At 52.1% G+C, this 15,040-nt stretch overlaps 5 protein-coding genes across 5 annotated transcripts; 2 read left to right on the plus strand and 3 right to left on the minus strand.

Moving 5' to 3' along the window:
• Positions 1 to 132: 132 nt before the first annotated feature.
• N7489_011524 (class I alpha-mannosidase 1A) lies at positions 133 to 3,000 on the plus strand (the record flags this gene model as incomplete). The annotated part of the gene is made up of 3 exons (XM_056717273.1): positions 133 to 1,229; positions 1,288 to 2,907; positions 2,961 to 3,000. 3 exons carry the CDS (start codon positions 133 to 135, stop codon positions 2,998 to 3,000), a joined length of 2,757 nt encoding a protein of 918 aa, XP_056564895.1.
• A 198-nt stretch (positions 3,001 to 3,198) lies between these two features.
• Positions 3,199 to 5,750, plus strand: N7489_011525 (DUF2013 domain-containing protein; the record flags this gene model as incomplete). Its single annotated transcript, XM_056717274.1, has 6 exons — positions 3,199 to 3,235; positions 3,305 to 3,397; positions 3,526 to 3,876; positions 3,934 to 4,034; positions 4,090 to 4,246; positions 4,297 to 5,750. 6 exons carry the CDS (start codon positions 3,199 to 3,201, stop codon positions 5,748 to 5,750), a joined length of 2,193 nt encoding a protein of 730 aa, XP_056564896.1.
• Positions 5,751 to 6,129: 379 nt separating this feature from the next.
• On the minus strand, positions 6,130 to 7,127 carry N7489_011526 (uncharacterized protein; the record flags this gene model as incomplete). The annotated part of the gene is made up of 2 exons (XM_056717275.1): positions 6,130 to 6,462; positions 6,588 to 7,127. The coding sequence occupies 2 exons, from the start codon at positions 7,125 to 7,127 to the stop codon at positions 6,130 to 6,132; spliced, it is 873 nt and encodes a 290-aa protein (XP_056564897.1).
• A 928-nt stretch (positions 7,128 to 8,055) lies between these two features.
• Positions 8,056 to 10,508, minus strand: N7489_011527 (uncharacterized protein; the record flags this gene model as incomplete). The annotated part of the gene is made up of 12 exons (XM_056717276.1): positions 8,056 to 8,195; positions 8,255 to 8,408; positions 8,464 to 8,490; positions 8,544 to 8,914; positions 9,008 to 9,059; positions 9,128 to 9,262; positions 9,321 to 9,414; positions 9,471 to 9,478; positions 9,580 to 9,632; positions 9,713 to 9,925; positions 10,204 to 10,324; positions 10,380 to 10,508. 12 exons carry the CDS (start codon positions 10,506 to 10,508, stop codon positions 8,056 to 8,058), a joined length of 1,497 nt encoding a protein of 498 aa, XP_056564898.1.
• Positions 10,509 to 11,856: 1,348 nt separating this feature from the next.
• On the minus strand, positions 11,857 to 14,489 carry N7489_011528 (SLM1 family PH domain-containing protein; the record flags this gene model as incomplete). Its single annotated transcript, XM_056717277.1, has 4 exons — positions 11,857 to 12,973; positions 13,028 to 13,365; positions 13,419 to 13,906; positions 13,967 to 14,489. The coding sequence occupies 4 exons, from the start codon at positions 14,487 to 14,489 to the stop codon at positions 11,857 to 11,859; spliced, it is 2,466 nt and encodes an 821-aa protein (XP_056564899.1).
• Between the last annotated feature and the right edge of the window lie 551 nt (positions 14,490 to 15,040).

The following is a 15,040-nucleotide window of genomic DNA, read 5'->3' on the forward strand; positions in this document are numbered from 1 at the left end:
TTTACTTGTGGAGTCTCGTGATTTCATCTGGACTTGGCTAATTTCCTAAGTTGTTTTTCTTCATTCCTCTTTCCTCTCCTTTATTTTTTCTTTTCTTGAATAAGAATACAACCTGAAGGGTGACCGCTCGCGATGTTTCGAGCTCGCCGATACCGAGTTCTGGTCATATTCGCGGCGGCTGTTGTCTTCATATTCTTCCACTTTGCGCGGTCACGCGATTGGAGCTATACAGTGATTGAAAAGTCTACGGGCGTTCACACACCCGATGCTGCCCATCCGAATCAGCCCGACGCACAAAAACCTGAAAATCCGGCCGTTGCTGCCGCCATCGAGGAGAGTCGAAACCGCGTGCTTCCCGATCCCTACCGCGGCTCCACCTCCCCACCACAGCCAGAGAAGATAATCTCGCCCGTGGGTCCTAACAGTGGCTCAAAGGATGGCGGCCGGTTTAAAGATGCCTCGGACATTCCGGTGAAAACACCCATCAAGGATGACGCCAAAGACTCCACGAAGGGCTCCACGAAGGAGCCCGCGAAGGAACCGGTGCAGGTGGAGAGCACCGACAGCTTGGCACCACCTACAACGGCGAATACCGATAGTTCAAATGGGGAGGAAATAGATAATGGAGGGACAGGCAGAAGGGCAGCGGAGCGCCCTGAGCCTGGTATTCCAACGGCCAAGTGGAGGAAGTTCCCAGAGCGGTTCCCCGTCCCTGCAGAGGAGGTGATCAGGCTGCCAAAGGAACAGCCGAAAGCAATTCCCAAGCTGCAAGCGAAGTTCAAGGATGAATCGAGCTCTGACAAGCAAGAGCGTCTGCAACGGCTTAGCGTTATAAAGGCCGAGTTCACGCATGCCTGGAAAGGTTACAAGGAGATCGCAATGGGACATGACGAAGTCAAGCCTCTGTCGAAGGAGCTTGAGGATCCATTCAATGGGGGGGGGGCGACCTTGGTTGATTCCATTGATACTCTCTGGATTATGCAATTGAAGGATGAATTCTCCGAGGCTTTGGATGTGATCAAAAACATTGATTTCAAGACATCACTGAGAGCAGATATTCCGATGTTTGAGACAACCATCCGTTATCTTGGAGGTCTTTTGGGTGCCTATGATATTTCTGGTCATCGATACCCGGTGCTTTTGGAGAAAGCAGAGGAGCTTGCTGAGGTTCTCATCGGTGCCTTTGACACACCTAACCGCATGCCGCACCTTTACTATCGCTGGGCCCCGTAAGTCTCAATTTATCTCTGATTATCTATGGGCGACGACTGACCAAATCCTTTTCAGAGAGTATGCTGCGAGACCGCATCGGGCGTCTTCCCGAGCTGGCCTGGCTGAGATTGGGTCGCTTTCCTTGGAATTTACCCGTTTGGCTCAATTGACCAAGCGGGACAAATACTATGATGCGATTGCACGGATTACAAACGAATTGGAGAAGATTCAAGATTCGACTAGCATCCCTGGACTGTGGCCTCTGCGGGTCAATGCACAGGGATGTTCTAAGTACTTCAAGAACACACCTAACACACCTCCACGTGATAACAGTCCTACGCGCGAGCAGCACGCCGCTAGTACAACCGAGAGCGGTACTACGATGACCCGCAAGACTTACGCTGCACCGACAGACCTTGAGAGTTATTTGAAGCTGATCCCACGCGACACGGACGCTGACATTGAAGGACATGCCCAAGCTGCCAATGATACGCGAGTCGCGAGTGAACCTGGCATTCAGGCACGGGAGCAAACTACGCTATCAGCAGATCAATGCAATGGCGGCTTGCGACTTCCCAATTCACCCCGCGATAACGAATACACCATGGGAGGAATGGCTGACTCGACCTACGAATACCTTCCCAAGGAATACCTGCTACTGGGTGGCCTGAACGAGCAATACCTGAATATGTATAAAAAGGCAGCTACTGCAGCCCGTCAGACTCTTCTCTTCCAGCCCATGGTGAAAGGTGGACGTGATATCCGATTCATGGCCTCAACTACTCCAATGACACCTGGAAAGGTCGCAGAGGTCACTCCTACTGATCTTCGATACGAAGGCGCTCACTTGACATGTTTCGTCGGCGGCATGTTCGCCATAGGAGCCAAGGCCTTTGGCATCGATGGTGATCTGGAACTTGCAGGCAAACTGACCGACGGTTGTGTTTGGGCTTACGAGTCGACACAGACCGGAGTGATGCCTGAACGCTTCCGCCTCTTGCCTTGTGAGAAAGGCTCGGCCTGTGAGTGGGATCAAGCCCGCTTTGACGCTGGCGTGGCACGCTACTCGCGCGTAGACCCCGGGGCAGGACATTCGTTCCGCAATGGGGAGACCAGCTACGGACAGCGTGTGGACTTGATTGCACACGATACACAGCAAGGATCCGCGAGCGGGTCAATTCCGTTGCCCATGCCGGGCTCATTAAATCCCCACGAGAGCGATGTGTTGGCCAAGCGCGATCGCATCGCATTGGAAAAGCGTGCGGAAGCATCGTCCGTTGCTTCAATTCCGACTGCTAGTCCCAGTGGAACTGATCTACAGAACCGAGATGCACCTCGTTCATCTTCATCGCCCGCTTCGCCCCACATCGCTGAAGTCGGCAAAGACCACCTCCCAGCAGGCATGACCAGTATCCCGTCACCGAACTATTACCTTCGGCTCGAGGCAATTGAGTCAGTCTTTATCATGTACCGTCTGACTGGTGACGAAACTTGGCGTCGCAAGGGGTGGCAGATGTTCGAGGCCATCTCGAAGTATACCCGAACCGAGCTGGGCAACGCCGCCATCCACGATGTCACAGCCCAGAAACCGATCCATAAAGATACGATGGAGTCTTTCTGGTTGTCTGAGACACTGAAGTATTTCTACCTTTTGTTCAGCGACCCTACTGTCGTCGACTTGGATAAATATGTTCTGTAAGTGATTGACGTAGCCCTGTAAACAATGGACCAACAACTAACTTGTACAGAAATACCGAAGCGCATCCCTTCCTGCGCCCGACTGCATAATTGTGTTTTGCATTTTGATACCAATGGAAGTTCTTCTATAACACGTACATAGTGTCGATGATCCTCGTAGTAATGTAGTGCGTACCTTAGGGTTGACCCGCAGTGGGACTCTCGAATTCCCCCCCAATTCCCCCGCCCTTCAACTCTCTCCAACTCTTCAAACCGGCACATAAACCGGCATGAGCTGTCTGACGGGAAATGGAGCCTGAGGTCTCGGAGACTGAGTTCTGGACTGGTACGCTGTTCTCAGCCTGTTTTCTCCTTTCACGATAATGCGACAATGACAATTGACCGGTTCTTGCAGAACTTCAAACGATCGTCTCCAAGCCCTGTGACTCCGAAGACCAGATCGACGACGCCCTCCGAGCTTATCTTAATCTAACGACTCAACACAAAGGTAAACGACACCTCGATCTCCGAGAAGCGATATCCCTACCCCGACATAGTCCTGCGAATAGCGCCACGTCCGCCCCCAACTTTGCTTCCACTGCTTCCACTGCGACTAACACACCCGCCCTTCCCTAGATGAATACCTCCGGTCGGAAACCGATATCGCCCGCTGTTCCTACAAGCTTTTTACCTCGAGTATCTTTGCCACACATGCGGACTACGTGCGACGACAGATCCTCTACGGTCTGTTGCAGGACGATGACCCGAATACCCTCCACTTCATTGCATCATTCATCCTCTTTGACGGACGACAGAATGAAGTTGTGCTTCAGATGCTGAATGAGGAGGGCGCGTTTGCGCGTCTCCTCGAGCTTATACAGGCGATGCGGAGGGCGGATCTAGACGGCGACGCGGGTCTCCATCGCTTGTTGATGGATCTTGTATACGAGATGTCGAGGATACAAAGGGTCAAAATTGAAGACTTGGGTGCGTCTTGGATACACAGGTGCTGCTGCTAGTAGCTGATTATGGGCTTGTGTGCAGTTCTCGTGGATGACGATTTCATTCGCTGTCTCTTTGATATCATCGAGGACCTCTCATACGATGTTACCGATCCGTATCATTATCCCGTGATTCGGGTGCTGGTGAGTACTCTCTTCGGGCTCATTTTGGTTGGAATGGGATTGACAAATTCCACAGCTGGTTCTGAACGAGCAATTCATGATCTCGGCCCACGATCCGGTGGATGGCCGACCCACTGGTCAATTGACCAACAAGGTTATCAAGGTTCTATCCATGTATGGTGGAATGTACAAGACATTCGGAGAGAACATCATTCTTCTTATCAACCGTGAAGGTAACGGGCGATCCTCCTGTTCAATAAATCCGACGACTGACAACATGCAGCCGAGACATCCCTCCAGTTGCTCACATTGAAGCTTCTCTATCTCATCTTTACCACCCCCAGCACATATGAGTACTTCTTCACCAATGACCTACACGTTCTGGTCGATATATTGATCCGGAATCTGCTTGATCTACCCGAGGAGGCCTCGGCACTGCGACATACTTACCTGCGTGTTCTTTACCCGCTTCTAGCTCACACACAGCTACGACACCCGCCACACTACAAGCGCGATGGACTTCGAAGACTACTCAGCGTTCTTGTTCGGGGCCAAGTCTCATACGGGAACGACCCAGAACATGAGAAAATCATGCATTTCGAAGAGGTCGATGAAACGACACGTCGACTTGTCGCTCGGTGTTCGACAGTGGATTGGTTGCGCAATGCCGAACAGACCGACGCAGCAGAATCACAGGAAACTCCTACACAGGTGACAGCAACTACAATTGATACTGTCCTGGACCAAGGCGAGCAGCATGCGTCACCCGTAGACATCGGCGAACCACTCGACGCCCCTCGCACACTCTCGCGAGCAAGCACAATCGCTAGCTCACCTGACACAACATCACCTACGCGAATGGACTCGTATAGTTCGTCCAACGCACCTGGGAGTCGGAAACACAGCTTAGCCCAACGGCTTGGCATGAACCTGGAGCCCGCATCCGCATCTTCACTGAGCGTTCAGGCCGTTGCAGCACAGCACGAAAAACCAGGCATAATCACTCCCAGCCGCAAGGACGGAGTCCCTGTCGCCGCTCCCAATGGCGAGACGCCAATAATCAAACCACCAAAGGTCAAACCAGAACCACCGAAATCTCGCCGCTGGCGCGGGCGCCGTCTGGCTGTGGATGAAGAAGAGAACCACTCTGCCACAAGCAGCGACGGAAACACTATCCCCGAAGGTGTCGAAGTCAGCCCCACCACCACTTTCACCACCAACACACCACCGCCCCAGCCACATGCCAGCGATCGCCGCGGCTCCGGGTCAGGTTCCACTCTTGCGCCCCCGGGTTCACGGCCGCGGCGGGCCGTGTCGAATCCACCCCCGGCCCTCCCGCCACCACGCCGTTCCAACTATAGCACACCTTCCTCAAGTCACCACCGGCCCATAGCCGGAACAGGCCGACATGGGCAGGCTCCACTTCCGCCGAAAACGCGCCGTTGGGGACGTGGCAAGCCCCAGCACGGACAGAGTGACTCGGTTGAAAGCGGGGCCAGCAGTGTTAGTCCATCGAAGGAGCCCGAGACTGCTGAAAATACCGCCCTGCCCGTTCAACAGGAACAGTCCCCAGAGGGCAGTGTAGTTTCAGATCCGTTCTCGCCAAAATCCCCAACAATATTGGTGTCACCGTCCGAGACTACTGCAGACAAGGCAGACGCCCCAGCCAATGGTGCTGGCAATGACCATGCGCCTCTCAGTGTTGAGGAGGCAGTGCAGAATGTCTCTCTGCACTGAGCGTTGTTCTCGATCTGCTTGATTCGCTTTATTTTCATGATTAGATATACTCTTTGCTCGTGGCTCATTTTCTGGTTTTCTTTTGGCATCAAGCGCGGCTGTTCGGGTGAACAGGTTGGGACATAATAGGTTATGTCTCTGGTTATTTTGCATGACATGGATATTTGTGAGGACTCCAGCGAGGACTGGATCCCAGAATAACAAATAGAGTATTTTCGCTGACAAGAATGGAGTAGTTTACAATAATATATAGTAAGAATAAAAGTACAAATCCATCTCCCACCGAGCAAAACCTGCCTCAGTTGACTTCCCTCGAGGACCTCGGGTAGACGCTCGTCATCGATACCAAGAATAAAGAGAGGTTCATTCCGAAATGACCTCAAATCTTCAATCCCCAGCTTCGCCCCAGCCCAATGGCAGTATTCCACCCAAACCCAGCACACTGTCCAATACCAGTAAGCTTATCAGCAATCACCTTCCGATCCTCAAACCGACGCTCCACGAACGCCTCCGTCTCCACAAGATCCGGCGTCGGGTCACGGGTCATAACAACCTCAGCACTGGCATAGATAGCCGACACCGCAAGACGGCGCGTGTACCAAGTCGCATCAACAGCGTCGTCACCAGAAAGAGTAAGGATATCCGAAGCGAGGGCGTGCAATTCCGTAAGAGAGAGTGGGATATTAGCAAGAAGGGACATTTGCGCAAGAGCCTAGCAAAACATGGATTAGTATGGACCTCCAGTTCCATTCAACATAACAATGTTCGCATTCTGCATGTATCTTCTTCAAAGAATCTTAAAAGAAAAGAACAGAAAGAAAGAGAAAAAAAACTCACATCCTGCCAGACACCCTTAACCTCCGCATTCATCCTCAACCTCTCCAAAATCAGTCCCCTCACCCTCTCCTCAACACTAAGCTCATGAACATCCTTCCCTTTCTCCGCCGCAATGCGCCGGAATAACCCGCCCTCCTCGACCTGACCGCGTAGCAGACCCCGTCGACTAGCAAGCCAGAAAAGGATGAGGTCGAATTCCGCGCGCGGGAGTAGCTGCACTGAGACGTCGAGGAAGCCGGCGTCCCGCGCGCCGAGGGTCAGTGCCGTGGCTGTGAAGCCGTGCGCGGGGACGTGAGCTAGCGCTGAGGTTAGGATTGTTGTTTGGGAGTTTGTGTAGGAGTGGTCTGGGAGCCTGGCGTGGAGGGCTGAGTGGTAGGTTCGGTGGGGGAGTTGTCTGGGTTTGCTTGTTCGGGTGGTTTGTGTTGGACGGGTTGGGGTGGGTTGGAGTGTTGTTGTGGTTATTGCTCGGGTTTGGCGGATGGATTGGGGTAGGGAGGGGGTGAAGACCCTTTTTGGGAGAGTGCGGGTGAGGTAGGCCATGGTTATGGTGTGGTTGGGAGGAACAATGGAGTGGATGTGAAGATGCGATTGTTGGAGATGGGATTGGGATGTTGGTCCGTGCGTCTATAGTATAAGATCCAAATGGATCTGTGTGTAGAATCAGATGTATGGTATTTAAGCATGTTTTACACACATTTTGATTGCTACATACACATGTACATATAAATAGACTTGACGTCTATAATTGCTTTGTGTCTATCCATGGCTGTGCCCCTTTTATGGGACACACATACTAAAGATACAAGTGCTACCGAAAGCTACATACTTAACCACATTTTCAGATCGATAACATTGGGATCTCAAAATGGGATCATTACATGACATTAGTGGTATACTAAGAGCTCTTATTGAAGTCCAACCTTGGAATCGTAAGTGTAGCTATATCCTGGAAGTAGGTCACTACTAAGGACCTTAGGTCCAAGGTTAAGAGAAATGGTTCTTTGTATCGCTAAATGCAGAACAATAAGTGTCACGTGATTAGAAACGAACATTGAAGGTAGGTCTGTAAGACGAAAAAGGGCTGGTATAAATAGGTCCACCAGGAAAAAAGAGAAGATGGAAAAAGCAAAAGCGCGGCGGGAAACGAACGGCGACGCCATGGGCGCAAGACAAACCGGCAACTTACCCTTAGACTAACGCTCTGTAAGCTCCAATACTGAAATACCAATTCCTGAATGATAAGGGAACTACAAGGACTACGGAAAAGAAAGTGGAAGAAAATAGCTCATTCCATTTTGGAAGCAGTTGATCAGCCCAAACGGGCACTCGAAACCCATTTTGCGAGAACGAAGCCACGCAAGAACTGAAATGGGAATAAGGGAATCATGAACGAAGAAATTGCGAAAGAAACAAGCCAGACGCCCCCCTGTCAAAGAAAGTGACTAGGTAAAACACGGACGAAAGCGCTTTACATGATCTGGTCCTGGGTCAGACCGACGGCCGACTCTTGGCCTTCCATCATTTCTTCCGGAGCAGGGCCGGCGTTCATGTACTTCACGAAGGTGATGCCCAGAGGACGACCACCGTACTGGTAACCAGAGAACTTGGCTGTGGGAGAGAAAATATTAGTATGTGGATATGGCAGCTGCAATACAAATGAGACATACCAATCGCAGTTTCAGCAGTGTCGGGAGTATCAAATTGAACGACACCAGTACCGCGGGAGCGGCCGTTGGGCTCGTACTGGATTTCAGCGCGCTCAACTTTACCGATGGTGGAGAACAGGTCGATCAAGTCCTCATTGCAAGTAGACCAGGGCAACTGGATTCAAGTTAGCATTCCATATAGTTGCCCATTGCGTATTCCCAAAACTTACGTTGCGAACATAGATGACGGCGCTCTTCTCGCCGTTCGAAGTGGCATAATCAGTGAAAGGGTTGGGGGTCCGGAGGGAACGGGAGGAGCACCGTCAAATCCACCGGGGTAACCACCGTGGCCGCCAGGGGGACCACCGAAGCCGCCACGTCCAGGGAACCCGCCACCGAAGCCTCCGCGACCAGCAAAGCCTCCACGGCCCATGGGACCGCCAAAGCCGCCACGACCGCCAAAGCCACCGCCAAAGCCACCACGACCACCGAAGCCGGGGCCACCACCAGCGAAACGATCTTCACGAACTTCAAGAGCACGACCCTGCCAATCATATCCGTTAAACTGCGCAATGGCGTTGCGCGCATCATCAGGAGACTCGAAAGCAACAATGCCAGAGCCCTTGGGACGTCCGGTAGGGTCGGTGTGCACATCGGCACGGATGACGGCACCCTGCTGGGCTGTAATACGGAAATCCGGGTCAATTTACCGTGCACTCACACTAGACAGAAAAGTAGGAATCCAAGTCCAAGGGGCGTTTGATTTGCACTTACCAGCTGAGCGGAATAGATCCTTCAAGTCTTGCCAGCCAACGTTGAAAGGAAGCTACACCGAACGGTCAACAAGGCCTGCCAGAACTTAGCGTAACGGGGGGTTAAAAAGAGGGGACAAACGTTTGAAACATAAATCTGGCGGACACCACCAGCACCTGGGGGGCCTCCGAAGCCACCACCAAATCCACCTCGGGCACCGGGGCCGAAATCTCCGCGTGGGGGACCACCAACGAAACGGGGCTCGGATTCACGGTCCTGAGGACTGAGGTCAGTACTTGTAAATCGCAACACCATGGATTCTGCGGACACATACCTCACGAACATAAACAAGGCGACCCATCAAGCTCTGGTTGCTGAGCGTATTCACAGCGTTCTGTGCTTGGTCCCTGGTTGCATATTCCACAATCCTAGTAGATATGTTAGCGAAGGCGTTCAATTTGAAGCAAGACAAGACAGTACTCACCCGCATCCCTACAATATCAGGACAGCCAATGTCCACCCGTCAACCCTACACAAACCACGAAAATCGGGGGAAATAGAAGGAACTAGCCCCTCTACGTATAAGCGCCCACCTTCGACATTCCATTAGGAAGAAGCAAAACATCGGCAAAGAGAACTTCTCCAGCTGTAACACACGAAATCACAACCCTGGTTAGCTTCAAACGTTCCAACGAATCACCATTCCAAATTCGCGACCCTGCTCACCCTGTCTCATAAAATCCTTGAGATGATGCCACTTGACATCATACGAAAGGTTGCCCACATAGACCCGGCGGTCTTGCTGGGACGAATCGCGAACGGTCTGCATCATATTCTCCTTGGCAACGGTGCGGTCCTCAAATCGAGCGGGGGGGGTATCCACTGCGTCCACCGAATGGAGAGCCTGAGCCTGGGGGTCCAGCTGCTGCTCCGGAAGCACTCAAAGGGGATCGCGAACGGCGCTCGGAACGACGGTATTCGTCACGCTCACCGCGGCTGCGAGAGCGACTGCGAGGGGAGTACGAACGGCGAGTGCGTCGGGGAGGACTGCGAGAAGAACGGCGACGGGGCGAGCGAGACCTCTCACGCTGGATGTGGTCAGACATGAACAAAAGGTAGAAGAAGGCGGTCGCAAAAGCGGCGCAATGTTATGATTTTGATGGAATGGAGATGGAAAGGAGCGAAAGACGTGTTCGTGTTCAGTAAGCAATCGCTACCCGTGGAAGGCGTAACCCGAGGGGGGTCGGGACCCTCGGGGTTGGTCAGGTGACCACCAGCTCTGAGGGGGGTGTTTGTCTCATATGCAATGAGGACCTCCGGGGTAGGAGCTTGGGGCCACTGGCAGATCTTATTTGCGCACACATCGCAATTATTTGAAATCGAACAATGCGACAGTAAAAGTGGTTTCCCCTTCAGGCCCATAGATCTCCAGATCTGGAAGATATCCGACCTCGAACAGGCATGGCGGTTTCCACCCCCGCACCAGAGTCTTCCGATCATCGATACGGACTTGAGTTGCCATGCGCGATAGTGGAATTGTTTGTAGAATCGGGAAATGGGAAGACAAAAAGGAAACGAGGTTCGCGGTAAACTTACTTGGTATGGTCGATAGACGTCGGCTGGACGGATGAGGCTGTTAGCGGAGAATCTCAAGAAACCAAAAAGATAGAAAGGAATAGGGAAAAGAGAGGAAGCGGGGGAAGATGAAAGGATCAGGCGTCAAGGTTCAACGTTTGGGTGGGAGACAAGACACGGTGATTGGGCGAAGGCCTGAAATGACCGGGGACCTTCGAGTGTACCAGGCGGATGAGAGTAACGACATTGAAACGAGTAATACAAAGATACGGGGAAAAAAAGAGGACACGAAGAACCTACCCATGATTCCGGGCTCGATGGAGCGTGGAGGTAAGAAGATTGAATGTAGTACAAAGAAGAAAGGTGGGGAGATGAGGAGTTGAAGAGATAAATAGGCAGAGGTGTTTGTCCACGGGTTGGATTCCGGATCGTTACAAAGACTCTTGGGGAAATATCATGGAGAGAAGAAAATACAGAATTCCGATATGTACTTAGAGCACCTCGGGCAAAACCCGTCACCGCCTCGGCATATAGCTTAAGATTTGAATTGTATACATCTGTATATAGCTATAACGGGAGTTAGGAATGAATCCATCAGATGATAATGTAGATATACATTCCCTCTTTCATCCCGAAAGCCAAGGACAATAACCCAAACTATGATTTATGTACTGCACTTATGTACATCTATGTACGGAGTAGGTCCTCCAGGGCTGACCATACAGAGCCTTATCGCTCTTATCTTGCATCTCAACAACCTGCGCGCCTTCAGTGGGCATCTGCACTCATGACTGGCTGCACAGCGTATTTCAGTTACTAAATTGCCACGGCCTGTATCCTTTCGAAGACTACATCAATTCAATGTTTCACCTGAACCATATTCATTTGTATCTTAAAAAGAAAAAAGAAGCCGAAGACTTCAATATGAAAACCTCGAACAATAAGTCCCACCGGGAAACGAAAGAAATGGGTGCTAAGTGCCCAGCACTGGGAATCAATAAACAATCCACAAAAACAAGAATCAAGAATCAAAGAAATCCATTGCGCCACACCCCCTGCCGGTAAAACGAACGCCGATGCAGCACTTTTATGCTGTGGAGAGACGGGACCTGTGTGGAAACTGTCCCAACGAGAGGATCAAGACGCCTTGAACGGACAAGGACGAGTTGTTAAAGGGCAAGGAGTGGTACATGTACAGACAGAAGAGAATATCGAAGAAAATAGAAAAGATGGGGTAAGTAAAAAATGAAGAGACAAATGTGGAGATGAGGAGAGAGAAAGAGAGGGTTAGCGACCTATGCTGCCACATTGGTACGAGGATAACGGCCAGGCATCTTCATGTCCAGGGCAACAGTGTTGTCTGTATTGGAACGCAGCAAGTCGGATGGAATCTTGGCTGCACTGTCTGACTCCGGACCTTGGTTGATAGATCCATTCCCAAGGCCATGGGTCTGGGTCTTAGGGAGCTCGAGCTCCTGATCATCTACCGAGGTAGGATTGGTATTGTTTGTGAATTCGGTCGCATTAGTGTTCGTAGGTGCCGTAGAGACACTCTCCCGGCGATCAATCTGGGCAGGAGCGGAGTGATCGCGACGATCAGCAATACCGACACCCGCGATGGCGGCGAGAGAAGCCTGGTCCCCATCAGACCGGATCTCGCGGTCATCCTGGTTCGAGTTTTCCAGCTGCTGACTCTGCCTCTGCTTGGCCACTATCACGGACGGGCCGATCCAGTCGCCGTAGTAGCTATCATGTTGGGTAACTTTGGGGCGAGTCTTTTCATTGGCCCCTTCGTTGGACCCGTAGCTTTGGTAGGAACTGTCTCCCTCGCGGCTAGCTACTGGTCGCAAGTTGTCATCAACTGCACTGGACCCGTCGGGGAAGGACCCAGTAGCTCCTAACATGTCTCTGCCAGCGGAGCTGTCCCCGCTGGAAGGTGACAAGGTCCCCTGGAGGTTCCGGTCAAGTTGGACGTCGCTGGGAAACGCCCCTCCAGCTTGGCGCGAGGATGTGGGTCGGTCTTGAGCCATGACCGCAGAGCCCGCGGAGTATGGAGTGCGGTCGGCTTCGTCATCTTCCATTACCTCGTTGTTCATCGACCTTCCACTCACGCTGCGGACGTGCTGTCGGACGAAGGCATTTCGTGCCTCCCCCGTCATGTTGCTCAAGCCCTCGATATCTTCATACCAGGACATCATGGTCTCGTGAGATTCGGCGCGGAAGACCCATGAGTGGCCTCGGTGCATTGCGCCTGTCTGTCGACCCTTCAGCATGAACTTGTGGGAGCTTGAATCTTCCTGCGAGTGGGAGCCGAGTTTCTGCTCCGGCAGATAAAGCGACATGACGGGCGTCTGCCATGCCACACGATCCGCCGACTTGAACTCGTGGAGATGCGTCGGCGACAAAACATACCTGGGATTGATTAGAGAATGGTTTGAAACCGCACAAAAAGAAAGGGGTACTCACCAGCCAGGAGTATAACTCTTGAGATACTTGCTCTTGCGCTCCAACATCCCAGCCCGGACTTCGGCAGCAGCTGGATGACCCTTGCCAGGGTAGGTGATGCTCTCCACATCCCGGAGAGGAATCCGGGGGTCAACGAGCTCATCTGTGTCGGCGACAAACTGGTTCCACTCGTGATCCTGGGGCATGGAGATCGGACCCGCCTGAAGCTTCTCAACAGTGTCAAGAGCTTCATTGGCTTCACGTCGGAGGATACTAGCATAAGCATTGTATGCTTTTTGGATCTCGCTCACGACAATCCCCTCCAGTTCACGACCAGAATTCTCCAGGTTCAAGAATGCCTAGGAAAGCAACATTAGACAAGCAACTAGTATGGGGGGAAGCCATCACAAACCCGATGCAAGTAGTTCTCCTCCTCAATCTGTTTCTCGACCTGTTTCTCCACGTGCAGGCGCAGGATGAATGGATCACCTTTGCCCGATGTCGCAGAGGCATCGGTATCGACAAGCCCAAGAGCCTCATGCAAGTTTCGTACAGATCTGCGCGTGCCGTCGATCTCCTTGTCGACAGTATTCTTGAAATCGCCCGAAAGACTCTTGATCTCCTTAGTCTTCTTCTGGAGATCGCTGCGGAGGCCAGTCAATTGGCTGATGACCTCGACCTCCACTTCAACAGCTTTATTGGCCTCGGTGTAACCCTGTCGGTGGAAATTTTGGAGGATCTCCGTCGCATCGGCCAGACCACCCGACTGAAGCAAACCCGGTGGAAGAGTCTGGTTATTAACGACACTCGAGGCGGAAAGGAACAGCTTCGCTCTAGTTTCGTATGATTTCTGGACCTCCTTGAAGAATAGAATCAAGTCCTTCAGGAGTTTGCGCCAAGCTACAAGTCCCCGTCAGTAAAATATCCACAATCCCGCGCATTGACGGGAGTAAAGCTCACCTCCAAACCGATTCGCCAGGACCTCGGTCGGGTTGCCGTTAGTAGGGACCGGAGTCACGAAAGCACTGCTGAGATCGTCCGAACCCTCGGTGTGGTACTTTTCGCGATCACCCAAGCTCAGACTCCTCACACTTCCTGCGCGCATGCTCCTCCGGCTCCCATTGCGTCGCAAGCTCCCCTTCTTGCTCAGCGAGGCCTTCTTCCGCAAGGTACCCGAACGGGATGGGGTTGGGGATCGCACGTGCGACATGGTGGAGGCAGACCGCTGCACTCCAGCCGGGCCGTCAAACACTGAGCTGCGGTGACTGGCGGTATCGAAGTCCTCTTTGAACCGGGGGTTGTGGGGAACCTGCGACGACTCGAGGGCGCCGGAGCTGTAGTATGCTGATGTGCCGGCGAAGGAATTCGGTCGTGACAGGGTAGAGCGCGGGCCGTACCCGCGACTCAAAGCCCCCGGATCGTTGGGGTGCGGGACCATGTATGCATCCTGTGAGGGCGTCTGTGGCCGCGCGGCCATCGCCATATCTGCGGGAACGTGGGATTTTATGGTTTATGCAGGTTTCGGAAGATAAGTATCGAAGCAGAAGATCGAAATTTAATCGAAGGTTGAGAGTAAGAAATTTTTAAAGGAAAAGAAAATACGAAAATCGAGGATAATAGCTCCAAAGAGTTCACAGGCCTAAGAGTGGCGTCTTTTTGGTTACCTAGCGAACGGAGCAATTGTATGCGGGGGAGGTACTGAAGCATAAAATTTTGCCCCACTCAGTTTTGAAAATAATAAAAAGGAGAAGATCAGGAGAGATTGGGCTGCCGATATAGGGCAGAGCTGGCAAAGCTGGGGAATTAAAGCGTGAGGAATTTCTGACGATGACGTCTACGAGATGTGAGATGGTGACGAGCAAACCTTGGAAGAAACTGGGCTCTCGGGATGTCCGGGACAAAAGAGAGGGGGAAAAGCCATTTGACTTCTATTTCTCTATATCTTCATGGTTGACGTACTGGATCGGAATTTAACGCCGTCTAAAAGTATTTCATTCGAGTTACTGCAAATGGTAACAGGGACTTCTACAACAT

Source organism: Penicillium chrysogenum, assembly GCF_028827035.1.
Source record: "Penicillium chrysogenum strain IBT 35668 chromosome Unknown utg000005l_segment0_segment0, whole genome shotgun sequence".
Classification (NCBI taxonomy): Eukaryota; Fungi; Ascomycota; class Eurotiomycetes; order Eurotiales; family Aspergillaceae; genus Penicillium; species Penicillium chrysogenum.